Genomic DNA, 27650 nt, shown 5'->3' with positions numbered 1-27650 from the left:
TACTCTTTGGTTGTGTGTGTGTGCTAAGTCGCTTCAGGAGTGTCCGACTCTTTGCAACTGTAGCCCTCAGTCCATGGAACTCTCCAGGTGAGAATACTGGAGTGAGTTGCTCTGCCCTCCTCCAGGAGCTCTTCCCAACCCAGGGATTATCTCTTATTCCTTCTGCATTGGCAGCCAGATTCTTTACCATTAGCTGCACCTGGGAAGCCCTACTCTTCAGTTCAGTTCCGTTCAGTCGCTCAGTCGTGTCCGACTCTTTGCGACCCCATGAATTGCAGCACGCCATGCCTCCCTGTCCATCACCATCTCCCGGAGTTCACCCAAACTCACATCCATCCAGTTGGTGATGCCATCCAGCCATCTCATCCTCTGTCATCCCCTTCTCCTCCTGCCCCCATCCCTCCCAGCTTCAGAGTCTTTTCCAATGAATCAACTCTTCACATGAGGTGGCCAAAGTACTGGAGTTTCAGCTTTAGCATCATTCCTTCCAAAGAACACCCAGGGCAGGGTCCAATTGCTATTAAAAAATAGGCCCACACCACATAATATAAAATGGTTCAAACACAATAAAGGTTATTCCTTGCTTAACAATTGCTGGCTCTACTCCACGCTGACTCAGTAGCTCTGGTTCTGACTTTTTCATGGTTCTGCCATTTCTTGTTGCTTTGTTAGCTCCATCCAGCTGGCAAAAGGTAAAGGTATAGTTACTTCTTTGAAACTTTGCCTTGGAAGTGGAACACATTACTTCTGCCCACATTCCATTTGTGAGAATTAGTTAATGGCCACACCTGGATGGCAAGTACTTCTTAGCTGTGAAAGGGGAGACATAATGTTAGAGGCTAACCTGCTGTCTACCATTTTGATAGAGTGTCTGGAGAATGAGTCAATAGGATTTGGAATAAATCCTCATTCTGTAACTTACTATCTGTGAGATACTTTATTCTTTATTCAAGCTTCCTGAGTCCAGAGACATTGTCTTGTTTTCCACTCTAGACTTAAGTCTGGGTAAACAGCTGTGAACAAGATACACAACATCCTTACCCTCATTGGGTTTACATGTCAGCTGGACATCTAGGTTAATAAGGTTTTTTTTTTTTTTTTTTTTTTTTTTTACATCTAGGTTAAAATGGATTGAAAACTCAAATTTCATATCTTGCGGAAGTCCAAAGGGTATCATGATTTTAAATATTTCTGGGAGGATGAGATTCTCATGGTCTCAACAGCTTTCTATATCCATGTCCCTACATGTATTGTCTTTTCATTCATTTTAATTCACAGTGCCAAGGATACTTAGACATTTTATACATTTCCACCAAAATAACTCATCTAGACTAAGCATTTGTGAGTTATGGAAGCTTTCTTTAAGATCCTGGGAAGGGTCATTATGCCCATCGCAGAGCAAGAATCTCTGTATCCATATTAGTCATTTTGTTTCAAAGGCCTTTTTGGCTACCCAGTCACCCTGGGTTCCTATTTGGAGTTGCCAGCATTCTACCTCACTGACTCTTCTCCCACATTTCAAACTGTTTGTAAGAATCTAATTCATTTCCTTTTATAATTTAAAGAACTTCAGGTTTCTTTAGTTTCCATTCCCAGAACCCAATCAAATAAAGTCAGCCACTGTTTCCACTGTTTCCCCATCTATTTGCCATGAAGTGATGGGACCGGATGCCATGATCTTCATTTTCTGAACGCTGAGCTTTAAGCCAACTTTTTCACTCTCCTCTTTCACTTTCATCAAGAGACTTTTTAGTTCTTCTTCACTTTCTGCCATAAGGCTGGTGTCATCTGCATATCTGAGGTTATTGATATTTCTCCCAGCAATCTTGATTCCAGCTTGTGCTTCTTCCAGTCCAGCGTTTCTCATGATGTACTCTGCATAGAAGTTCAATAAGCAGGGGGACAATATACAGCGTGACCTACTCCTTTTCCTATTTGGAACCAGTCCATTGTTCCATGTCCAGTTCTAACTGTTCCTTCCTGACCTGCATATAGGTTTCTCAAGAGGCAGGTCAGGTGGTCTGGTATTCCCATCTCTTTCAGAATTTCCCACAGTTTCTTGTGATCCACACAGTCAAAGGCTTTGGCATAGTCAATAAAGCAGAAATAGATGTTTTTCTGGAACTCTCTTGCTTTTCCCATGATCCAGCGGATGTTGGCAATTTGACCTCTGGTTCCTCTGCTTTTTCTAAAACCAGCTTGAACATCTTGAAGTTCACAGTTCATGTACTGCTGAAGCCTGGCTTGGAGAATTTTGAGCATTACTGTACTAGGGTGTGAGATGAGTGGAATTGTGAGGTAGTTTGAGCATTCTTTGGCATTGCCTTTCTTTGGGATTGGAATGAAAACTGACCTTTTCCAGTCCTGTGGCCACTGCTGAGTTTCCCAATTTTGCCGGCATATTGAGTGCAGCACTTTCACAGCATCATCTTCCAGGATTTGAAATAGCTCCCCTGGAATTCCATCATCTCTACTAGCTTTGTTCGTAGTGATGCTTTCTAAGGCCCACTTGACTTCACAGTCCAGGATGTCTGGCTCTAGGTGAGTGATCACACCATCATGATTATCTGTGTCGTGAAGATCTTTTTTGTACAGTTCTTCGTGTATTCTTGCCACCTCTTCTTAATATCTTCTGATTCTGTTAGGTCCATACCATTCTGTCCTTTATGGAGCCCATCTTTGCATGAAATGTTCCCTTGATATCTCTAATTTTCTTGAAGAGATCTCTAGTTTTTCCCATTCTGTTGTTTTCCTCTATTTCTTTGCATTGATCGCTGAGGAATGTTTTCTTATCTCTCCTTGCTATTCTTTGGCACTCTGCATTCAGCTGCTTATATCTTTCCTTTTATCCTTTGCTTTTCACTTCTCTTCTTTTCACAGCTATTTGTAAGGCCTCCTCAGACAGCCATTTTGCTTTTTTGTGTTTCTTTTCCATGGGGAGGGTCTTGATCCCTGTCTCCTGTACAATGTTAGGAACCGCTGTCCATAGTTCATCAGGCAGTCTATCTATCAGATTTAGTTCCATAAATCTATTTCTCATTTCCACTGTATAATCATAAGGAATTTGATTTAGGTCATACCTGAATGGTCTACTGGTTTTCCCTACTTTCTTCAATTTAAGTCTGAATTTGGCAAAAAGCGATGTTTAGATAATATTCTCTTAAAATCCTCACTACAACCTAGATAATATTTCCCCAGTTTACAGATGTGGAACTTGATGCTGACAGAATGGTTTGCTAACGAGTGCAGGGGAAAAGGGAGCCCTAGAACTCCTTTAGCCTTCCTAAATCCACGCCATCCTGTTGCACTTGAAGACTAGTTCCATGTCTCCTTGTAATGCGTCGTAAGAAGTCAGCTGCTGCTGCGTCGCTTCAGTCGTGTCCGACTCTGTGCGACCCCATAGACGGCAGCCCACCAGGCTCCTCCGTCCCTGGGATTCTCCAGGCAAGAACACTAGAGTGGGTCGCCATTTCCTTCTCCAATGCATGAAAGTGAAAAGGGAAAGTGAAATTGCTCAGTCGTGGCCGACTCTTAGCGACCCCATGGACTGCAGCCTGCCAAGCTCTTCCGTCCATGGGATTTTCCAGGCAAGATTACTGGCGTGGGTTGCCATTGCAAGAAGTTAGCAGAAAGCACTAAAGGCGGACTTCGCCACCTGACCCACACTTGCCCTAATTCCTTGCAATCGATGACGGCGGCGAGCAGCTAAGGAGCGCCGAGGTGGTCGATCGGCCCGTGAGCTTGGCGTGCGCGTGCCCGCGGCGGTAATGCCGCCACGCGCGGACGTGTGCGCCGTCGCCATAGCGACTGCCCCTGGCAACCGCGAAGCCCTGCAGGCCGCGGGCGAGCTAGCGGCTGGGGCTGTCCGCGGCTCCCTTCGCGTCCATCCGCCCGCTTTCTCCGTCGTTCGCTCTTGCTACCCACCCTCCCCGGTCCTCCTCTCCGGAGTCATGGCTGGCGTGCCCGGGGACGTGCGGAAGCTCTTCATTTTCGCCACTACTCGGAACTACTTCGGGCTGGTGTCGGAATCCTGGGACCACGCGATTCTGGGCAACGGCCCCGAAATCAACAACTTTTTGGACGACGGGAACGAGATGCTCCTCAGAGTGCAGCGATCCGACACCGGCATCGCCTTCTCCAACGTGGTATGCCTTCCTGCACCTCGCCCCCGGCCTGCCTTTCCGTCCCGGGCTCAGCCGGACGGATGCCGGGTCCCTGGGGGCCTCCTGGCTTGGGTCCTCCTCCAGGGCCCGTGACTATCCCTTCCGGACGAGCTGCGCGGGCCTCTCGCTTCACTTCGTTTCCAAGCTTGCATCCCGCCTGGCCGAAGGAAGCTCCCAGTCCGTTCACCGGCAGAGAAAAATTACAGTCTTTCTATCTTTTTTTTTTAAATACTACATTTACTTTATAACTAAAAACACTAAATTTATCTTATTTATTTAAACTTTTTTTCTTTCTCCCTTTTGAGGTTCTCTGGGGGCAAATTCTAGTGTATCTTTTTTTTTAATATTATATTTTGAGTTTAAATTTACTCGAGGGAAAGAATAGTTAGGAATTAAAATCTTTTAGGAAATGATAAGATAGTTTAAATTCTTTTTTCTTGTATAACATGTGATGTATTGATATTAATATTTATTTCATTGCTGCTTCTACTGGCAGGATTGTTTAAGAAATGGGTGCACCTGCAACCAGCAGATAAACACACATACGCACTCAGAGTAATGTAGAGAAACAATTGCCTCACATGTTAAAGGGGCTCAGTAAATGGATGAAAGTTAACAAATCATAGTCATATTTTTAAACCTCTTCCTCTGGTATTCATCCATATCCCTAGGTCTAGCAGAGTATTTGATACACAGCAAACATTGAATGCATTTTTTTCAGGATGAATGGATTATTCACCCTGTTATGAATCTTTAGTCTTGGATTTGACTCAGTTCTATTCAATCACTGTATTTCGAACTCACTATATATAAGGCACTTTCTTGGTTTAGTAAGTTTACAAAGATGTAAAAAGCATGGATAATCGTAGTTGACGACTGTAGTCCGCCAGGCTTCTCTGTGCATGGAATTCTCCTGGCAAGAATACTGGAAGGGGCTGCCATTTCCTTCTCCAGGGGATCTTCCCAACCCAGGGATCAAACCTGTGCATTGCAGGCAGATTCTTTACTGTCTGAGCCACCAGGAGGCCTGCTCTGATAAGTTAGTATTATATAATTCACAATAAGACCCTCTGCTTCTGCCTTCTGGAGCCTCACTCTGGATGATCTAGAATGACATATACTCAACAAATGATAAAAATCAAGCACACTGCCGTAAATGCCTCTGAAAGTTTCAGTTCAGTTCACTCAGTGGTGTCCGACCATTTGTGACCCCATGGACTGTAGCATGCTAGGCTTGCTTGTGTATCACCAACTCCTGGAGCCTGCTCAAACTCATGTCCATCCAGTCGGTGATGCCATCTAACCAACTCATCCTCTGTCGTCCGCTTCTCCTCCTGCCTTCAATCTTTCCCTGCATCAGGGTCTTTTCCAGTGAGTCAGTTCTTCGCATCAGGTGGCCAAAGTGTTACAGTTTCAGCTTCAGCATCAGTCCTTCCAATGAATATTCAGGACTGATTTCCTTTAGGATCTGAAAGTTTAGATAGAGTGTAATGGGAAAACAGGATGAGGGGTTTGGATTTGTAAAAAATATATCTTGGGTTGGGTAATGAAAATTGAGTCTATAACTTTTTTACTTACATACTTAAGCTAGTAGAGCCCAACAGTGTATTTTACATACAGTCATACATCACAGTACAGATACTTAGTCATATATGAAAATGTTTTTCTATATCTTAAGTTGTACTTTAGATGTCTGAGAGTCAGCATGATTTAACAAATTAACAAATATTAATTCACCCACTATGGTCTGGCATTGTCCTGGGTGCTAGGGATAAAGCCATGAATATGTTAGTTTATCTTCAAGGAGTAACATTCGAATGGACAAAAATGGGTTAAACACATCCACACAGATGGGGCTTCCCTTGTGGCTCAGCTGGTAAAGAATCTGCCTGCAATATGAGAGACCTGAGTTCCATCTCTGGGTTGGGAAGATCCCCTGGAGAAGGGAAAGGCTACCTACTCCAGTATTCTGGCCTGGAGAATTCCATGGACAAGTCCATGGGGTTGCAAAGAGTCAGACACGACTGAGCGACTTTCACTTCACTTCATTTCATCCACACAGATATGTAATGTAACATACTTTTAGGTATTGATAAGTGCTTCCAGTAAAACTAGAGTAATGTTCAAGTAGTGATTGGGGCGGGGTGAGGAACTGCGTTAAAATAGGGAAGGAGGGAATGCCTGTTTGGATTGGAGCCCTTTGAAATGAGATTTAAGTGGTGAATTAGTTGTAGGCAGATTTAGGGAGGGGCTTCTCTGGTGGCTCAGAGGATAAAGAATCCGCCCCCAATGCTGGAGACCTGGGTTCAGTCCCTGGGTTGAGAAGATCCCCTGGAGGAGGGCATGGCAACCCACTCTAGTATCCTTGCCCAGAGAATCTCCATGGACAGAGGAGCCTGGAGGGCTATAGTCCATGGGGTTGCAAAGATTCTAACATGACTTGAGCTGGATCTCATCTTGGTTTCAGGGGGCTGGGAAAAAAAAAATTACACAGTCATTGCTGAAGTTTAATGAATAACCAAAGAGTGGAGGTTTAAAATATGGACTGAGCATTTCAGACCTTGTACACCATTTAGGTTGAAATACCAAGTTATTGGTAGTCTTAAGCAAGAGAGACGTGATCTGGTTTATGCTGTAGAAGTTGGCACGCTTTTTTTTTTTCTATAATGGGTCAGATAACAAATATTTTGGGCTTGGGCAGATTGTAAGTTCTCTGTCACAACTTGGCCATTGCTGTGAGAAAGCAACCTAGACAATATGTGAATGACTGAGTGTGACTGCATTCAGCTTCATTTATGGACACTGAAGCATGAATTTCATATCTTGAAATATTATTCTTTTGATTTTTTTAAAAAATGTAGAAATAATTTTGAGCTTGTGAACTGTACAAAACAGGCAGAAGGTTGTAGTCTGCTGATCCCTGATGGATCCCAGAAGGTGATAGAGACATTTTGCAACCTCAGAAAAGAACTTATACCTTGCTTGCATGCTGAGTGCTTCAGTCATGTCCATTGACACTATGGACGGTAGCCTCCAGGCTCCTCTGTCCATGTGATTCTCCAGGCAAGAATACTGGAGTGGGTTGCCCTTTCCTTCTCCAGGGGATCTTCCTGACCCAGGGATTGATCACATCTCTTATGTCTCCTGTGTTAGCAATCAGGTTCTTTAACACTAGCACCACCTAGAAAGCGCAATGTATACCTTAGTAATTATCAGATTAGAGTAAGTTAAGAGTAAACAGCAGTTGCTGATGATAGGGAAACTGGAAGATTAGGCTAGGAGTGCTGATTCTTTACTCAGGGAAGGATGAACAGCTGTAGCCACCTTACCTTTTACTTTGGTTAAGGCAAAGCTCATTGTCCTGATGGCCCACAGCACCTTGGCCAGTGACATAGTTACTGTTTTCAAAGTATGATATTAAAATATGTATTTTGTGAATATTCTTTCTTCACATAGGTGGGAGTAGAAAAGTTCAAGTGTATGGTCTATTTAATTACTAAGGAATGAATTTTTCAAATTATCTGCAGTCTGCAGTTCTCGCTTGTAATGGGAATAAAATGATCATACTAGCATAGAACTCTAATGGGTGAAAATGAGAGTTTGAGAAAAGCAGTAGCGCCAAGTAAATGACAGGTCCTTCCTAGTGGCTAAACAGATACAATGATTAGGATAAAAGTAGCACAAAAGCTCACTCATCTTTAGCGTGTTTCTTCACGCACAGCAGTGAACTTGTTTGAAAATTTTTTTTTTTTTACAGCATAGACTTCTCTTCCTGGAAAAAGAAATGAGAACAATTTTGTGAATATGTGTATAATGCAAAAACTTCTTTTGAGCAGTTATAGCTAATGAACTAGTTGCTGTGAACTGGCCTATTTTAAGCATGGTTGGGTTAGTGAATTCCAGTTTAGCTCAGACAGTTTTAATTTTAAATAATCTAGGTTTATGACAATTTAGTAATAGAGTTTGATGCTCAAATACTTTATGCAAAAAACATTGGTTCAGGTAAAGATGATTGTAGGAGATAGACAACCTGTTTTTTTTGTTTGTTTTTAGGTTGTCTATTTATATAGAACTTAGTTTTGGGTAAGAGGGTAATTGGGCTTCCCAGGTGGCATTAGTGGTAAAGAACCCACCTGCCAGTGCAGGAGACGTGAGAGATGTGGATTTGATCCCTGGGTCAGGAAGATGCCCTGGAGGAGGGCATGGCAACCCACTCCAGTATTCTTGCCTGGAGAATTGCATGAATAGAGGAGCCTGGGGGGTTGCAGTTCATAGGGTCCCAAAGAGTTGGACATGACTGAAGTGACTTAGTATGCATGCAGGAGGGTAATACACGTCCCTGTTACAGAGTTTCTGGAGTAGGGTGGAAAATTATACTACTCACCAGTATGTACCTGGGGCACACAGCTTTGATTTGTAGTATTAATGAATCTGGCTGGAGTGGAGTAGTTAGCAGTGTATGTCAACACTATTTTTGTAGTGCTTTTGTTAATAATCACTTATCAATTACCAAAGTAGCTTTATGATACAATCACCTATAAGTGGGGATACAATTTTCAAACCCAGGTTTTCTTACAGAGCAAAGACAGACTGATTATAATATACTATAATTATTTCTAAAGTATACTTTTACCAAGGGGTAAAATTATAGATACAACATTTTAGGATAATATTTTCAAATATTAACTTTATAAAAATAACATTAAAAATAATTTGTTTATCACTTTAGATTGATTTTGCTGACACAAGAGATAAAGTGCTGGTGTTTTTCAAGCTGCGACCTGAAGTAATTACTGATCAAAATCTACATAATAATATTCTTGTTTCATCTATGTTAGAATCACCTATTAATTCCCTTTACCAAGCTGTTCGGCAAGTATTTGCACCAATGTTACTAAAGGTGAGTAAATTAAAGTAGCTTGTATGATTGTTGATTTTAGCCAAAGTCTTTGGATAAATGCTTTCATACACACAAATACAAATATTTATTATTTTATTTATTGGTAATATTAGTATTTTAGTTTATAAATTAAAATATTTTTTCTTTTTAATTAAAAAAAATAATGTAAGCTTTGTTGACAAATAGAGAAATTGGAAAAAGATGTAAAATGCAATCTACACCCATTCTTAAATTGTGATAGTAAATGACCTTTATAAAGTTTTAACTGTTGAAAGGACTTTTATCCCTCTCTTAAGAGATGGAGGTAGTGCCAGGCTTTGAGTGAAACAGGTATATTTGGACTTAGTTTTTGACAAGGTTTTAGGAAGCTTGTTTGGCAAGATATTGATCATCGTGTGCTCTTGTCTGATTTTATTTAGGATCAGGAATGGAGCAGAAACTTTGATCCCAAACTTCAGAACCTTTTGAGTGAACTAGAAGCTGGTTTGGGGGTAGTTCTACGAAGATCAGATACTAATTTATCAAAACTGAAATTTAAGGAAGATGACACACGAGGTATTTAGCCATAATTTTATCAAAGAAAGTCAAAACCGTTGCCTTATTAGTCCATAGTAAATTAATATACTTTTTCAAATATTTCTTTGCACCTTTGGATCGTCTCTGAGCTTGAGCTGATTTTAAATGTATAGATTTATGTATGGATATGGAGAAGGGGGACGTGTAATCTTTTTTGATGTGCAGTTTATGGAAATAATATGGTCGATTCTCATTGTTTCCAGTAGTTCTGTTTTATTAGATCACTGTGAACACTGAATTAGCAAATACTGAAACATTGTGCCTAGGACCCTGTGAGCCTCTGGTCATAACATTTTCACCAGCTGCTCAACATACAACTTATTTTAGGTGTGTTTTTTAGACACATTATTTAATATATATTGTTGATGGATTATCATTGAGCTCGTGGGCAACAGCACTGTAACTCATGCCTGTATGAAGTTCATCTAACAGAAGCGCCTTCTCTTTAAGGCGCATCACAGTGCTCTAGTGCTAGGGACAGGAGACAGCACTGTTGTGCTCGGGGTCAATTTAAATAGCAAAATCACCAACAAAAAGCACAAAACGTGAAACTATGACACTACATAGACTATGAAAAACACATTTATTTACAGTAGGAGATAGAAAAAAGAAAAGCAGTGTTGCTTTGTTCAACTCTCAGTTCAGTTCAGTCACTCAGTCGTGTCCGACTCTGTGACCCCATGAATCGCAGCACGCCTGGCCTCCCTGTCCATCACCAACTCCCGGAGTTCACTCAGACTCACGTCCATCGAGTCAGTGATGCCATCCAGCCATCTCATCCTCTGTCGTCCCCTTTTCCTCCTGCCCCCAATCCCTCCCAGCATCAGACACTTTCCAGTGAGTCAACTCTTCACATGAGGTGGCCAAAGTACTGGAGTTTTAGCTTTAGCATCATTCCTTACAAAGAACACCCAGGGCTGATCTCCTTCAGAATGGACTGGTTGGATCTCCTTGCAGTCCAAGCAACCTTAGCTGGGAACATAGGTGTTGGGCAACTAAAATTTCTCACAGCTCTGTGTCTGCAAATGACCATGAGTGCTCTGAGAGTAGTGACTTCGGATACATATAAATGTTAATGAGTAGGTGACTTCATAAATCCAGAATCTGTGAGTAATGAGGATTGATACTAATTGTATATTTGCAAAGATAATAAAGCAGTGACTGTTATTTTAGAATGTATTTTTTTCTGTAGCTGATTATAATTTTGTGGCCATAGATAAATTATTTCCTAAGAACAATTAAGATGAAATTCATGACATACAGAAATCATTGGTTTAAAATATTAGATGTAGTTTTATACTTTGCTTGAATAGTAAAATAAATCCTTTCTAAATCCTTTCGAATCTCATACAACCAGAAAGATTAGTGAATTTATTTCCAGCTCGTGATTAAGCAACTAGAGATTGTCCATTTCATTAGGAAACTTAAATGCAAATTTGAAAGAAAACTGTTTTAATTTAATTAAAACTGTTTTAAAACTTTTAATTTATTTTTTCTTTCCGTTTTATTGAGATATGATTGACATACAGCAGTGTAAAAGTTTAAGGTGTATAGTATAATGATTTGATGTAAAATACATCAAACAATGATTATCACATAAGTTTAATGAATATCCATCACTTCATATGGATCCAAAATTAAAGGAATAGGAAAAAATCTTTCTTGTGATGAGAACTCTTAGGATTTACTTGCTATCTTATCTCTTTCATGTATAACATATCAGTGCTGTTTAATATTTATCATGTTATAGCTTCCTTGGTGGCTCATTGGTATAGAATCTACCTGCCAGTGCAGGAGACATGGGTTCTATTCCTGGTCTGGGAACATATCTTAGAGAATGAAATAGTAACCCATTTCTGTATTTTGTCGGGATTCCCTGGTGGCTCAGAGGTTAAAGCATCTGCCTGTAATGCAGGAGTCCTGGGTTCGATCCCTGGGTCGGGAAGATCCCCTGGGAAAGGAAATGGCAACCCACTCCAGTATTCTTGCCTGGAGAATCCCATGGACGCAGGAGCCTGGTGGGCTACAGTCCACAGGGTCACTAAGAGTCGGACACGACTGAGCGACTTCACTTCTGTATTCTTGCCAGGAGAACCTCATGGACAGAGGATCCTGAGGACTGTAGTCCATGGGTTTGCAAACAGTCAGACATGACTGAGTGACTGAGCAACAACAACAACATTGCATCCCTACTAGTTTATCTTTTGAAATTTGTACCTTTTAACCACCTTCATTCAATTCACTATGATGCGTGTAGTTATGTTACCATGGAAAGATATTGCATATTTCTTAACTATATTCCCTACAGGGTACATTTGATACCAGTGACTCATTTATTTTGTAACTGACGGCTACAAAGCTTAGGTTTCTCCAGGAACTTGTAGTTGAAGCCAGGCATGGTGAGTGGGCACTGGTAAGCACATGGTGGCCTTATAGCTTGTGCCTCACTCTGGCCATGAGCTGGTGGCACCAACTCTTTATAACTCTGCTTTTGTTTTATTGTTCATTTGTTTTGTTTCTTAGGTTCCATATATAAGTGAGATTATTTAGTATTTGTCTTTCACTGCCTGACTTAGCATAATGCCATCTAGGCATATACATGTTATTACAAATGGCAAGATTTTGTTCTCTTTTATGACTAAGTAATATTCCATTGTATGTATGTACTATATCATCTTTTTCTATTCATCTGTTTATGGGCATGTAGGTTGCGTCTGTATCTTAGATATTGTAAATAGTGCTGCAGTGAACATAGGAGAACATAAATCTTTTTTAATTAGTGTTTTTGTTTTTTTCATATAAATGCCCAGAAGTGTAATTGCTGGATCATATGATAGTTCTAGTTTTAATTTTTTGAGCAATCTCCATGCTGTTTTCCATAATGGCTGCTCTACTTTCCCTTCCATTTTTCATGTGCCTATTGGCCATCTGTTTGTTTTCTTTGGAAAAATGTTTATTCAGATCCTCTGCCTATTTAAAAAAGTTTTAATAACAAAGCAATGTTGTTTTTTGATATAGAATTATATGAATTTTTTGTTTATTATGAATATTAACCCCCCTTCCCCACCTTACTGGGTTTCCCTAGTGGCTCAGACTATAAAGAATCTGCCTGCAATGTAGGAGACCTGGGTTTGATCTCTGGGTCAGGAAGATCCCTTGGAGAAGAGAATGGCTACTGACTCCAGTATTCCTGCCTGGAGAATTCCATGGAGGAGCCTGGCAGGCTACAGTCCATGGTGTTGCCAGTATCTTGCAGTTTTACCAGATTCATTGATGAGATCTACTTTTTTTTTTCTTTTGTGGCATTGTGAGGATTTCCTGTGAATCATGTGTAAACAGTGACATTTGAGCTTCTTTCTTTCCAATTTATATTCCTTTTATTTCTTTTTCTTGTCTGATTGCTGTGGCTAGGACTTCCAATACTATGTTGAATAAAAGTGGGTGAGAGTGGCCATCTTTGTCTTGTTTCTGATATTAGAGGAGATGCTTTCAGCTTTTCACCCTTAAGCATGATGTTAGCTGTGGACTTATCACATATGTCTTTGATTATGTTCCCTCTATACCCCACTTTGTTGTTGAGAGTTTTTAATCATAAATGGACTCTTACTTTTGTCAAATTTTTTCTGTATTTATTGAGGTGATTTGTGATTTTTATTCTTCAGTTTGTTAATGTGGTATCACATTGATTGATTTTTGGATATTGAATCATCCACATCTCTAGGATAAATCCCACTTGACTGGTGTATGGTCCTTTTAATGTATTGTTGAGTTTGGTATGCTCATATTTTGTTGAGGATTTTTGTACTCATATTTATTGTGATACCTTTAATTTTCCTTTTTTGTGATTCTTTGTCTGGTTTTGATTTTAGGGAGATGCTGGCCCTGGAAAATGAGTATGGAAGGATGCCTTCCTCTGTAGTTTTTTGGAATAATTTGAGAATGATAGGGGTTAGCTTTTCTCTGCAATATTTGGTAGACTTCACCAAACCATGTGATGTGTGAAGCCATCTAGTCCTGGACTGCAGTACTTGGGAGTTGTTTCATTCAGTTTCATTACTGGTAGTTGTTCTCATATTTTTCTATTTCTTCCTGATTCATTCTTGGGAAATTGTACATTTCTAGGAATTTGTTCTTTTCTTCTAGGCTGTCCATTTTATTGGTGTGTAATTGTTCTTAATAATATCTTATGACTCTTTGAATTTTTGCAGTGTCAGTTCCTTTTTTGTTTCTGATTTTATTGATTTTGGCCCTCTGTCCTTTTTTCTTGATGAGTCTGGCAAAGTTTATCAATGATGTTTATTTTTTTAAAGAACCAGCTCTTAGTTTCATTGATCTTTCTATTACTTTTAAGTTCCTATTTCATTTATTTCTGCTTTGATCTTGGTATGACTTTCCTTCTGCTAACTTTTGGCTTTATTTATTCTTTTTTTTTTTTTTTTGGCTTTTTTATTCTTTTTTTCTAGTTACTTTAGGTGTAAAGTTAGGTTGTTTGAGATTTTTCTTGTTTTGTGGAATAGGCTGTATCACTATAAACTTCCCTCTTAGAACTGCTTTTGCTCCATCATGTAGATGTTAGATTGTTGTGTTTTTATTTTCATTTTTCTTCAGGTATTAAAAATTTTTTTTTGCTATGATTCATTGTTTGTTTGTAGCATGTTGTTTAGCCTCTACTTGTTTGTGATTTTTTTTTTTTTTTTGCAATTTTTTCCCTGCTAGTTGATTACTTGTCTCGGAGCATTGTAGTCAGAAAAGATGCTTGATCTGATTTCAGGTTTTAAAATTTGCTGAGTCTTGTTTCTGTGGCCTAGCATGGGATTTGTCCTAGAGAATGTACCATATATATTTGAAATAAATGTATATTTTGCTGCTTGTGGGTATAATGTCCTATATATATATCTATAAGTTTATTTGGTCTAATGTGTTGTTTAAGGCCATTGTTTCCTTATTCATTTTCTGTCTGAATAATATGTCCATTGATGTCAGTGGGAGGTTAAATTTCCCTACTATGAATTTATTATTGTCAGGTTTTCCCTTTATGTCTTAATATTTGCTTTATGTATTAGATGTTCCTATGTTGGTTGGATATATACTTAAATTGTGTTATATCTTCTTGGATTGATCACTAATCATTATGTAATGTCCTTCTTTATCATTTGTGACAGTCTTTATTTTTTTTATTTGACATGTGTTGCTTTCTTGATTTCTATTTACTCTGAATACCTTTTCCCATCCCCTTTCAGTCTCAGTGTGACTTTAGATCCAAAGCAAGTCTCCAGGAGGCAACATATATATAAGTTTTGTTTTCATATCCATTTGGTCATTTTTAAAGTACTTATTGATAAGGGTGTACTGATTGCCATTGTGTTAATTGCTTAGGGGTTGTTTTGTTATTCGTTTTTGTTCATAGAAATTGTAAAATTCATTTTCTGTACTTCGTGAATAATACAGAAATGTGCAAAATCAGCAAATGTAGCCAATTACTTTCTGGCTTTTCATTTTTAATTGTTTCCTTCTTTTTCCTAGTTTTTTTGAGATAATTGACATGTAGCATTATGTAAGTTTCAGGTATATAATATAATAATTTGACTTGCATGCAGCATGAAATGGTTGTCACAGTAAATTTGGTGAACATCCATTATGTTGTAGATACAAAGTTAAACAAAGAGTTTCCCTTATGATAAGAAACCTTCGGATATATTCTCTTTAGAACTTTCATATATAACATAAAGCAGCACTATTTACAATATTGTACATTATATCTTTAGTACTTATTTAATCTTATAACTAGTAGTTTGTACCTTCTGAGCAGCTTCATCCACTTCCCCCTCTCCTCATTTCCCACCTCTGGTAACCAACAGTCTAATCTTTTTTTCTGTTAGTTTATTTGTTTCTGATATTTTGAAGTTATAATTGACTTATAATAATATATTAGTTCCTGGTATTCAAAATACAGTATTTCATTATTTCTTTACATTTCAAAATGATGACCATGATAATAGTTGATATTTCTTATTTTTCCCTTTCACTTTTCAGGTATTCTTACACCAAGTGATGAGTTCCAGTTTTGGATAGAACAAGCTCATCGTGGAAGTAAACAGATTACCAAAGAAAGAGCCAGTTATTTTAAAGAATTATTTGAAACAATTGCAAGAGTATGTGATTCATATATAGTTATATATCAGGTTTTGATAGAAATACTGTAGCATTCAATTTTTTATTAGCTTTATCTCTGTTTTAAAATCATTATTTGATGGCTTTGGACAAAATATATTCTTCAGATGTAGCAGAGTTTACTTAAGATATGTTATTAAAATGAGTACAACTTAGAAGTCCAAACTTCTGAAAAGTTAAATTCTAATCACTAGAAAATATTTTTCGCAAAAATATAATTACTTTTGCTGTCTCGCATACAGGGTTAGCATTACGATCTTTCTAAAGGTTCAATACAGGTTACAGGATGCTTGGGGCTGGTGCACTGGGATGACCCAGAGAGATGATATGGGGAGGGAGGTGGGAGGGGGGATTCAAGGTTGGGAACTCATGTACACCTGTGGTGGATTCATGTCAGTGTATGGCAAAACCAATACAGTATTGTAAAGTTAAAAAAAAAAAAAATATATATATATATTACTTTTATGCAGGTATATAGAAAAAAATGAGAAGCCCAATATTAAGAGGTTTGTCCATGTGGAGATAATATGTTCTTTTGGAAAATTGTTCACTTTCTTCATATTAGCAGTTTGGAGGAATCTGAAATATAAAAAGTCTTAGTTTGATACTTTATTAGATTATTGATTATTATTTGATTATTATTTATTGATTATTCCTTGATATATCTATGGAGAGGTTAAATAAGTGACCATTTTGTTTTATAAAAATCTATTCTTTTCAAAATGTTTAGTAATTTTTTTATTCATTCTAAGTATTATTTCATTATTGCCATTTGAATGAAGTGTTTGAAGTGGTTTAAAACTTTTTTTGTGGCAGTGATGAAATTTAGAATAATATACTATGTACTAGATTTGTACAATCGGTAACATTGTGCAACCCAGGAAATGAATGAATAAGAATAAATGAAGTGAAAAAGGTAGTGTATATATAGTGTTAAATAAACACTCTATTGGATAAATAAAAGAAATGAATCCAAATTTAGAGGAAATTAGGCCAAGGGTAAAAATAAATTTATAGGGTTTATGCAATTCTTATTTTTTCTTCTTGCTTTTATGAAATTTATGTTTGTGAAGGATCAGATAGGGTATTTGCATAAAGAAGTTATATAGCATCTGATAGAAGAGGAGAAAATAATGGCAGATATTAGAATCATAGTATTTGACAAACTCTAGCAACGTTTTGTTTTGTTTTGTTTTGTTTTTTTGCAACGTTTTGTTAATATTGCCCTAGGTGCAAATACGATTATGTTTAAAAATGAATGCATTTCGGTTTTAGGAATTTTATAACTTGGATGGTCTGTCCTTATTGGAAGTGGTTGACTTGGTGGAGACAACTCGGGATGTTGTAGATGATGTGTGGAGACAAACAGAACATGATCATTATCCTGAATCACGAATGTTACATCTCTTAGATATTATAGGTACTAGTAAAGAAATACACTTCTGAAATTTTGGAAGCTTGCCTTATTTTATTTTCTATTTTTCCCTTTAAGTCCTTCTCTGAAATGCTCCTTAATAGAGTAATTGTTGCTTAAAGTAACTCTTAGAGCAAATTATATAGGATTATTTAAGTAGATATTGGTACATAGTTAATTTAAATCATAGTGTCAGTTTCTTTGATAATCAAATTAACATAGTTTTTTTATGTATGTAAAAAATGCATGTATTAGTTTAGACTTTATTTTTAACCAACTGAAAAGTTTAATGTATATTGGATTATTTGTCAATAAAAAAAATATAATTTTTGACTTAGAATATACCTTTCTCATTATTATCCTAAGGACCTATCAGACAAGTACATAAAAGGACATTTATTAAGCACTGTTTGTAAAATGAGAGTAGAAACAAATAGCAATTGAGAACTGATTATGTAGTGTCATATCCATACTGTGAGACCGAGGCCTTTAAAAAATTCTATGTATATTTCTGTGCTTCAAAGATATACGTGATACAATGAAAGATGCAAATATACAAATACATGTGTGCGTGTGTGTTTTAAAAAAATATTTGTTATTAACAGTGCTTGTCTAAAGGTGTGGATGTGGTATTTCATAGATTGTTGACTTGCTAATCTATATATCAATTTAATAAAAAGCATGTATTCCATAGTTATTTGCTAAAAAGATATGTTCATTAAACGTTTGTTTTGCACCTTATTAGGTGGTTCATTTGGAAGATTTGTTCAGAAGAAGTTGGGAACGTTGAACCTCTGGGAAGATCCTTATTACCTTGTGAAGGAAAATATGAAAGCTGGGATTTCCATTTGTGAGCAGTGGGTGACTGCCTGTAGTCATCTCACAGGTCAGGTGTGGCAGCGCTATGTTCCTCACCCGTGGAGAAATGAGAAATACTTTCCTGAAACACTTGACAAGCTTGGCAAACGCCTTGAAGAGGTATCTTCATTTGGGTCTTTGTTTCTAAGTGTGAAGTAGGTTCTCACTTGTTTGAGAATGCATTTTATAATCATGAAGAACTACACATCGGATGGAAATTCTTTAAACTCTCAGGAGAGAAGAAGAGCTCACGTTCACGTGAGATGATTTGTGCGGCTGTGTGACACAGCATCAGGGGCCCAGTGGGTGCTGAGTGGTGGTGTCCACATCCTTCCTTTTTCTTTGGTGTGTGGCTGTTCAGTTTTTAAGTCATGAACTTCTCTTTTGTTGTTCTTTGTTATAAAAAAGCTAACCCACTCGTCTATGTATGGAAGCTTTCAGAGTTTCTCTTGGCTATTGAAATTATTTTGCAGGCAGAGACACTATTTTAGGGAGTATTCAGTGGTAATATTTGAAATAGCTGCTTCATTTATGTAAATCAGAGTTTCAGTCTAGAACTTACATACTTAACTTGAGAAGGCAGGCAAAGATTGCAGAGCTGACTTTTTCCCTTTGTGCTTAAGGGAATCATTGTCCTTTGGGGATTTTTTGTTGTTGTTGTTTTGGTAGTTTATTTCATTTTTTTCTGCCTGTGCTGTGTGGCTTGGAGGATCTTAGACCAGGGACTGAATTCAGGCCCAGGCAGTGAAAGTGCTGAATCCTAACCACTGGGCTGACAGGGAATTCCTGCTGCTATTGTTTTTAACCTCTTATGAGGAACTTCAAACATATATAAAAGCAGCATGGTATAATGAATGTCAGTTTCAGCGGCCGCTGGAGTCCTTCAGTTCTTGTTCCATCTTTGTTCTCCTTGCCTTCCTTTTTTTTTTTTTTTTGCTGAAGTATTTTTAAAGCCAATCCATGAAGTCTTGTACTTTTACTCTTAAAAGGTAATCATAATATCAATATCACACCCAACAAAATGAGAATAATTTCGTAATATCATTATTTTTGTAATCAATATACAAGGTTACTGATTGTCTCAGAAATATTTTTAGTTGCTAAATGTTAGCTTACTTGAACCAGGTTGTTTCATAGGCAGTAGCATGTAGTTCTCATACATTAAAGGAGGCAAGTAGTGTCTGGTTTTCCCGCTTTTCATGAGTTAAGTTTGATCTGTGGGTTCATGTACGATTAATCTGATTTATCTGTTAAAATGCTGTTCACCAACCTTTTCTTAATGATTGATTGTGCGATGGTGTTTTAATTCTGTTCTTTCTGCATTTATTAATGATGATGGAAGAACTTTTTATCAGTTTTTTAGGTACCTGAAATATAGTTTGTATAGGAATGGCAATATAGACAATTACTTTTTTCTTTTTGTTTATCACTTTTTAGAACAATGCATAGTAAGTATCATAGTAAGTTTTGTAGGCAATCAATAATTTTTAAAAAATATCTTTATGAACCTATGATTTTTTAAATATTTCAACCTGTTGTATTTATTATTGTAGTTATTATTACTATACTCAATTTGTCCCACCTTGTACAAAGAATACCCCTTTAAGTTGTGTCTCTGTCATTTTGATATGAAGCCAGTATTTCTTTGGTAACTTTTTTACATTCAGACCTCTCAAAATGAACCGACCCATCTTCTACATTTTCCATTTTGTATGTGGAATTAGTCATTTCTCCGAAGGTCTTGTTAGAGGAAAATAGAGTTTAGTGACAACAGTCTGGTTGATGAAATAGTAAACATTTAACTATCAATGATTTTAGGCTTTCTCAGTAGACAGCATTGTTAAATCAGTATTTTTGTTTTTATCAAAAGAAAAATCATGAATTTGTGCTGATATTTTCAACACAAATGAAAGATTATAGCATTTTTACTTAGCCTTTTAATTCCTTTTGATGGTTGGTAGAAAATTTAAATACAAAATGAAATGTTTTCCAACTGTTTGTAAGTTATATATAATGGAGTTGTTAGCATATTATTTCATTGTTAGAAGAGCAAATTTAATGCAGACTAATGAAAATCAGAAGGTTTGCTATAGTAAGGAGGAGAGACTAAAACTTTACTTAAAATAAGTATTAAAGTCAGTTTAAAAATATTTAGATTTTATATGTATTCACTAGATTTGAGCACACTGATTGATAGTACAGTGTGTCTTTGAGCATCACTTTGAGTATTGATGAGTAGTAATTTTCAAGTTTATAGTTTCAGTTTTATTTTTCATTTCAAGAAACGAGGTTAAAGAAATTCTTGCCCAATAACTTTAGCTTTTGGCTTATTTGTGTTGATTTATTGATATGAGTAAATTTCTTGTCTTAATATTTTATGTTTTAGGTCTTGGCTGTTAGAACAATTCATGAGAAACTTCTCTATTTTTCACCTGCCAGTGATGAGAAAATCATATGCCTGGCTCGAGTGTTTGAACCTTTTGCTGGCCTGAATCCTGTGCAATATAATCCATATACTGAGGTTGAGTATATATATGTTTGTCTGCATAATTTCCTATTTGTGTTGTTCTTTTTAAAGGCAAATTTTGAAAATATTAAAGTCTAACTGTATTGTTATTTTTTTAGCCTTTATGGAAAGCTGCAGTGTCTCAGTATGAAAAAATTATTGCACCTGCAGAACAAAAAATAGCAGGAAAATTGAAACACTATATTTCAGAAATTCAGAACAGTCCACAACAGGTAAAATATTGAAATAATTAGTTTTTAACATTTCTCTTAAGCTATTTGAGGAGCTATGCAAATTTTACCTAGTTGATTCATTTGGGATGAACATATACTTATTTTGTTTTATATTAGCTTCTTCAAGCATTTCTGAAATATAAAGAGTTGGTGAAGCGTCCAACCATAAGCAAAGAATTGATGCTAGAAAGAGAAACTTTATTGGCAAGACTTATGGACTCAGTTAAAGGTAAAAGTTATCAGAGATTATAGTGTTTGCTTGAAAATATTTTTGTAGATTACTTTTCTTTTGTTGTATACTATTTTCGATTAAGATATTTTTATGACATCTGTATGTTGAAGATTAATTTATTGTTTCTGTAATAAATGACAGGCTTTTAGAATTAGCTGGTTATTTCCTTTCTCTCACTTGATACATGATGAGGTCCCTGAGGATGACCAACGATTACTATTTTTCTATACACAATATTTGACATAGTGTTTGGTACATAGAATGTATGTGTTTGCTGAATGTATGTAATCATTTATATGATTTAAATGTTTATAGATTTTCGATTAGATTTTGAAAATCGATGCCGTGGGATTCCTGGTGATGCATCGGGACCACTTGCTGGCAAAAACCTTTCCGAAGTTGTCAATAATATAGTTTGGGTTCGCCAGCTGGAACTGAAGGTATTTATTTAAATAAAAGTTGAAGGACACAAATTGTGAAATGTGCTAAATTAATGTAAAGGCAATCTAGAACTGCAGTGAACACATTAAGAAAACATTTCCATCTAATTTCATGTGATAATTAGAATTCTGAAAAACTGAAAAATATGAAAAATCGATAATTTTCAAAGGATTTTAAAATTATTTGAAGTGTATATTTACAGGATCCTGGTAGGTGCAAAGTATATATCTATAAGTATGTTTATATAAATAAATCATCCTAGGTTGAAAGGAAGTTAAAGAAATAAAGAAAGGTAATTATGGTATTGCTTAAGGTAGTGGCAGCAATTTATAGATTTAAAGGACTATTATTTTAATATTATCAAAGTTGATCTAAGAATCTTACATGTTTATTAATTTGTGTGTGGTACAATATCATGTAATAAATATTTGTTGGTTATATGATTAAGAGCGAGCAAATTAGTAGTAGTAGTAATAGTATTATAAAGGCTAGCATATTTGAGAATTCTACTTACTCAAGTTTATATTTTGATGTTTTTCCTCTAATACTCTGCTTAATTTTGTCAGTCAGCTTTCTAAAATGCTGCATTGTTCTTTATATAGTTGTGGAGGAAAGGCATTCTTCTTTAATTGGCATCCACATTGGTCTAATTATTGTTTGAGCTCTTAACCAGAGCATTTAATAAAGAGCTTAAAGTACTACATAACATATTTAAGACTATTGTTGAGTTCTTGGAGTTTCCTCTAAATTTCCTTTATCGTAACCTTCAAATTATGCCTTGTATGTGTTATCGTCTGTGTTTTGCTATTCTGAGGTGGTGTAATTCAGAAGCACAGTAGCAGTTGATATTCTTAAATTCACTGGAAAATCTTCTATTTTACTGTTTATGGATAAATGGGAAAATAGTTTCTGTATCACAGACCAGAGAAGGGTGCTGATTTTATGCTAATTTTGTTGGAATTTAAATAATAAATATTCTTGTAATTTGGCTTTTTAAGGTGGATGATACTATCAAGATTGCAGAAGCTCTTTTATCTGACTTGTCAGGGTTTCGCTCTTTCCATCGAAGTGCTGAAGATCTCTTAGACCAGTTTAAACTATATGAACAAGAACAATTTGATGATTGGTCCAGGGATATTCAGTCTGGTTTGTCTGATTCCAAATCTGGTTTGTGGTAAGTATAAGTATACTACACAGTGAAATCTACATAAGAATCTTTTTTTCTTATATTATTAATTCAGTGACAAGATTGTTTTCTGTTTGGTTAGTTTTTGATGATCAACTTTTAAGTCATTGAAGTTGGAAGCTTTGACCCCCTTTCCTTTGCTTCTATTATCTGTTTCCCAGAACAGCAGATTCTTAATTTGCAATTAGGCTTGCGTGCTCCGTGGCTTTTTGTTATTGGTATATGAATGTTTTCCTACCTTTTTATATTAATATTATATATCCCCCACACAGACACTGTAAATGAAAATTTCATTTTTCTAAGCTCCTTGAGATGAAGAATGTTTCCTTTTGGTGTCTGATATAGTAAGGGTTTATAACTATTTATTAAGCTATATTGAATGTAATTTAATTGGTTAACCTTATTATTCTAATGGGTATCTAAAACGGATGGCCTAAAAAACACCATTGTTTCTTTGTTCAGGTCAGCTTTCCCTAGTGTGTTCCCTAGTGTGGCAAGTTTTAAAAACTTGCCACATTTTCATTTTTAGAAACTTGGTACTTTTTAAAAGTAACTTTGGCATAATATGAAATTCTGTTTGTTTCACCTATACTGCTGCAACAAATAATTAGGCCAAAGTGGTAGCTTCCTAAACTGAATGAATGATTATTTTTTCTTTTATCTTGCATTTTGGCTTTGGAAGAAGAATTAAAGAACTAAAGGTGCTAAAGCATAATGATTATAACTTTATGCCATTTAATTCTTTCCCTTTCTACCCTGAACCTAAAATATGAGAGGCGGTTCTACCTTGCCCCCTTCACCCAAAGTAAAGAGTTCTTTGGTCATCTGGTTTTGGAGAGTTAGCACGTTTATCACTACAGCTCTGGTGGAGATCCACTGTGTAAGATAGTGTATCAAAAGGGTTGAGATCTGCAGTAAAAATCCCTGGTTAACTTTGTTCAACCTATGTGTTTCTTATTTGGTGATGAAACTCCTAACTCTCACTTTTTTTTTTTTTTGGTAAACCCATCATTGTCACATTGAAATAAGTGTGTTTTGGAACATATTTCAGTATATGCTGGAATGTAGAAACTAACTTTGAATATTAATTTCAAATAGAGGCAAAAAGGGTCACTGTTATAAATTTCTGAGAGGCTTTATGTTCTTGTAGGACAGTTTTTGTGTGTGTGTACTCAGTCACTCAATCATGTCCAACTCTGAGACCCCACGGACTGTAGCCCCCCAGGCTCCTCTGTCCATGGAATTTTCCAGGCAACAATACTGGAGTAGGGTTGCCATTTCCTTCTCCACGGGATCTTCCCAACGCCGGGACTGAACCTGCATCTCTTGTGTCTCCTGCGTTGGCAGGTGGATTCTTTACAGCTGCATCACCAGGGAAGTTTGGACAGTTTGGGCTAAATTATTATTTTAAGCCATTTAAAAACATCTGCTTTTTATTATACTTCATTTTACGTGTTATTAAGTAGACTGGAAGATTAGTTCTTTGCTTTTCAGTAGCTTACTTTCTAAGACCTGCAAGTTCTCCTAATTGTGAAAGTGATTTGAAAGAAAGAGTATATATAAACCTGATCCTGAAAGAAGGATCATAAAAAGGTAGTACTTTAAATTTAATTTATCTCAGTGTTTTCACAATCCAGGGAGACTTGAGTGTCCCAATGTAAATTTTGCTATTGTGGCTTTAGAAGAATCAGAAAGAAAACAGTCTTTACATAGTGAAACAAAGAGTAGAGGAATAAAGTATTTGAATATCTCTATGTTCATTGAAAGGACTGATGCTGAAGCTGAAACTCCAATACTTTGGCCACCTGATGTGAAGAGCTGACTCTTTTGAAAAGACCCTGATGCTGGGAAAGATTGAGGGCAGGTGGAGAATGGGACGACAGAGGATGAGATGGTTGGATGGCATCACTGACTCAATGGACGTGGGTTTGGGTGGACTGGGAGTTGGTGATGGACAGGGAGGCCTGGCGTGCGGCAGTTCATGGGGTTACAAAGAGTCGGACACAACTGAGTGACTGAACTGAACTGAACTAATATTTTAATATTCTTTATTATTGATCCTTTAATAAAAGTATTAAAGAATCAGATAGACTGACTAAAAGTCTAAAATATATTTTAGAAAGTGAATCAAATTATGATGGATTTGATGTCTATTTTGAATTTTAGCTGAATTTTAAGAGATTGATTTTTCTGAGTTCAAAGACTTCTTGGTTGAAATATTAATATGATGGTATATTTTGGATATTACAGTTTGTTATCAAGATCTGAATCGTGAAATGTTATGTGAAATAAATGTAATTTGAAAAATAATTAAAAACTGTTTTTTTACTTGAGTTAATTTTGTTTGTTAGGCTTCACTGGTGGCTCAGTGGTAAAGAACCCACCTGTCAATGCAGGATATGTGGGTTCAATCCCTGGGTGGGGACGATCCTCTGAAGAAGGAAATGGCAACCTCCTTCAGTAATTTTGCCTGGAAAATCTCATGGACAGTGGAGCCTCATGGGCTATATATAGTCTGTGGGTTGCAAAAGAGTTGGACATGACTTAGTGACTATTGCCACTATTAAGTCGCTTCAGTCGTGTCCGACTTTCTGTGACCCCATAGACGGCAGCCCACCAGGCTCCCCTTTCCCTGGGATTCTCCAGGCAAGAACACTGGAGTGGGTTGCCATTTCCTTCTCCAGTGCATGAAAGTGAAAAGTGAAAGTGAAGTTGCTCAGTCATGTCTGACTCTTAACGACCCCATGGACTGCAGCCCACCAAGCTCCTCTGTCCATGGGATTTTCCAGGCAAGAGTACTGGATTGGGGTGCCAGTGCCTTCTCCGGACATAGTGACTAAAGAGCAACAATTTTACAGCAAACTAGTAAAAACTGTTGTTTTTAATCAGTCAAAAGGGTGAGAACATGAAATTTTGAAATTCAAAAAGTTATTTATTTTGTTTTGTAGTATTGAGGCTAGTAGCCGAATTATGGAGTTGGATCCTAATGATGGATCGTTAAAAGTGCATTATTCAGATCGGTTGGTGATTCTTCTGAGAGAAGTTCGTCAGCTTTCTGCACTTGGTTTTGTTATTCCTGCCAAAATACAGCAAGTTGCGAACATTGCACAGAAATTCTGCAAGCAAGCAATTATTCTGAAACAAGTATGAAATGATATTTTTGAAAACATGGCTATTCTGAGTTTATTACTTTAGAATATTTTAAAGGCTTTGTTTTCTGCTTTTGATTTTATTAGGCTAATAGAATAGCACCATTAAGTCTTACGAAGTTATAGTTTGTAAATGACTGCATTACAAACTTTGCTTTGTAATCCTCTATGTGGGAATTTTATTAGCTTGAGGTATTACTGTTACTGCTTTTCATTCTCAAAGCATTTGGAAAAATAGAATATTATTCTTTCTCTTTTTTTTCTTTTTCCTTTCATGTTACTATAATGGACCCTAAAGGGCTTTCTAGTTAAGAGCGCTCTGTCTGCCTGCTAGGGGCCGATTCTTAGAAAATTATCCAGCTGATGGACAGGTTTCTGTTTTTGTTCATTTTCTTGGTCTTCCTGAAGCACGTTGTCATCGAATCATTTGCCTGTTTAAAACCAGCTGATATTACCTCATTGTCTGTCTCCTGAGCATAGTATCCAAGGCCTCTCTTAATCGTGCCCTAGCTGACATTACTGAACGTGGTAGATATTCACCCCCTCATGTTGCACGTTTGCTTCGGTAATATGAACCTTGGCTCTCCTCTGAACCTGTCTCTCTGCACTGATTCCTGTTCCCTTTGGTTGAAGAATTCCAAGTAATCCTTTAACTCGCAGCTCAACACTTTATTTGTTGTGTCTTCTTTTAATCGATGGTTCTTTATTTTGTATGCAGTGTGTAAGTCACTCTTAGAACAGTTTTATGTAGTTTTGGAGTTTTACATTTTTCCTCTCATTTGATTAATAGAGGACAGGAACAGTATCTTTTGTGTATTTAGTTTCTCATTTATTGTTTCATCCAACAAAGATCCACTGAGCACTTGTACTGCCAGGCGCAGTGTAGTGAGTATATAAAAATGAATATATTACTGTCATGCTCAAGTGTAGGGCTTCTCAACTTCCACTCTTTTGACATTTGGATTACTTTTTTTTTTCTGAGGATTGGCCTGTGCACTGTAGGATGTTTCGCAGCGTCTCTGGTCAGTAGCACCTACTTAGTCCTTACGATTGAAAATATCTCCAGACATTGCCAGATGTCCTCTTGGGTGCAGGTCATCCACAGCTGAGAACCACTGGTCTAGTGGGAGAAAGCAAACTGAACATTGAGTTCTCAGTAAATATCAGGCCTTCTGGTAAATACTGTATTTATGTTATTTCAGTTTACTCCCACTCCCAGTTTTACTGATCTAATTGAGGGTCAGATTTGTAAGACAGGTTTTCTAGTGCTACACTGCTAGTGAGTTATGAAGCCAGAATCTGAGATCACGTCTCCCTGACTCCAAAGCCCGTATTTATTCCACTACAATTCATGTAGTGATGACATGGGCACGAGTAGATTGAGTGCTGTATTATAAGTGGGCTTCTCTGGTGGCTCAGCAGTAACGGATCTGTCCGCCCGTGCAGGAGACACGAGTTTGATTCCTGGGTGGGAAAGATCAATCCCCTGGAGAAGCACATGGCAACCCCCTCCAGTATTCTCGCCTGGAGAATCCCATGGACAGAGGAGCCTGCCGAGCTGCAGTCCATGGGGTTGCAAAAAGTTGGACTCGACTAGTGACTAAAAATCAGCAACAGCATTACAGATAGAATTCAGAAAGTCCTGTGAAAGAATAGAGGTGGGAATTTTTATTTATTTTCCTGGGTAAGGTAGAGATGTGCTGCTGGGCTTAGTCTCTCCGTCATGTCCAACTCTTTGTGACCCGATGGACTGTATCCTGCCAGGCTCCTCTGTCCATGAGGATTTTCCAGGCAAGAATCCTGGAGTGGGTTGCCATGCCC

At 37.1% G+C, this 27650-nt stretch overlaps 1 protein-coding gene across 2 annotated transcripts in view; it reads left to right on the top strand.

Moving 5' to 3' along the window:
* Positions 1-3747: 3747 nt before the first annotated feature.
* The window catches only part of DYNC2H1 (dynein cytoplasmic 2 heavy chain 1), a 388421-nt gene continuing 364518 nt past the window's right edge, over positions 3748-27650 (top strand). For both annotated transcript variants that reach the window (XM_040257838.1, XM_040257837.1), the window contains exons 1-12: positions 3748-4145; positions 8893-9063; positions 9483-9618; positions 15673-15791; positions 17086-17230; positions 17970-18202; positions 20469-20603; positions 20708-20821; positions 20939-21050; positions 21369-21493; positions 22493-22668; positions 25629-25824. In XM_040257838.1, the coding sequence (XP_040113772.1) occupies positions 3768-4145; positions 8893-9063; positions 9483-9618; positions 15673-15791; positions 17086-17230; positions 17970-18202; positions 20469-20603; positions 20708-20821; positions 20939-21050; positions 21369-21493; positions 22493-22668; positions 25629-25824 (2040 nt within the window). In that variant the 5' untranslated portion in view covers positions 3748-3767. The remainder of the gene's footprint in view (positions 4146-8892; positions 9064-9482; positions 9619-15672; positions 15792-17085; positions 17231-17969; positions 18203-20468; positions 20604-20707; positions 20822-20938; positions 21051-21368; positions 21494-22492; positions 22669-25628; positions 25825-27650) is intronic.

The sequence above is a fragment of the Oryx dammah genome, unplaced genomic scaffold (genome assembly GCF_014754425.2).
Source record: "Oryx dammah isolate SB20612 unplaced genomic scaffold, SCBI_Odam_1.1 HiC_scaffold_17, whole genome shotgun sequence".
Taxonomy (NCBI): Eukaryota; Metazoa; Chordata; class Mammalia; order Artiodactyla; family Bovidae; genus Oryx; species Oryx dammah.
The sequence above is the reverse complement of the archived record's forward strand: the minus strand, read 5'-3'. Positions and strand labels throughout refer to the sequence as shown.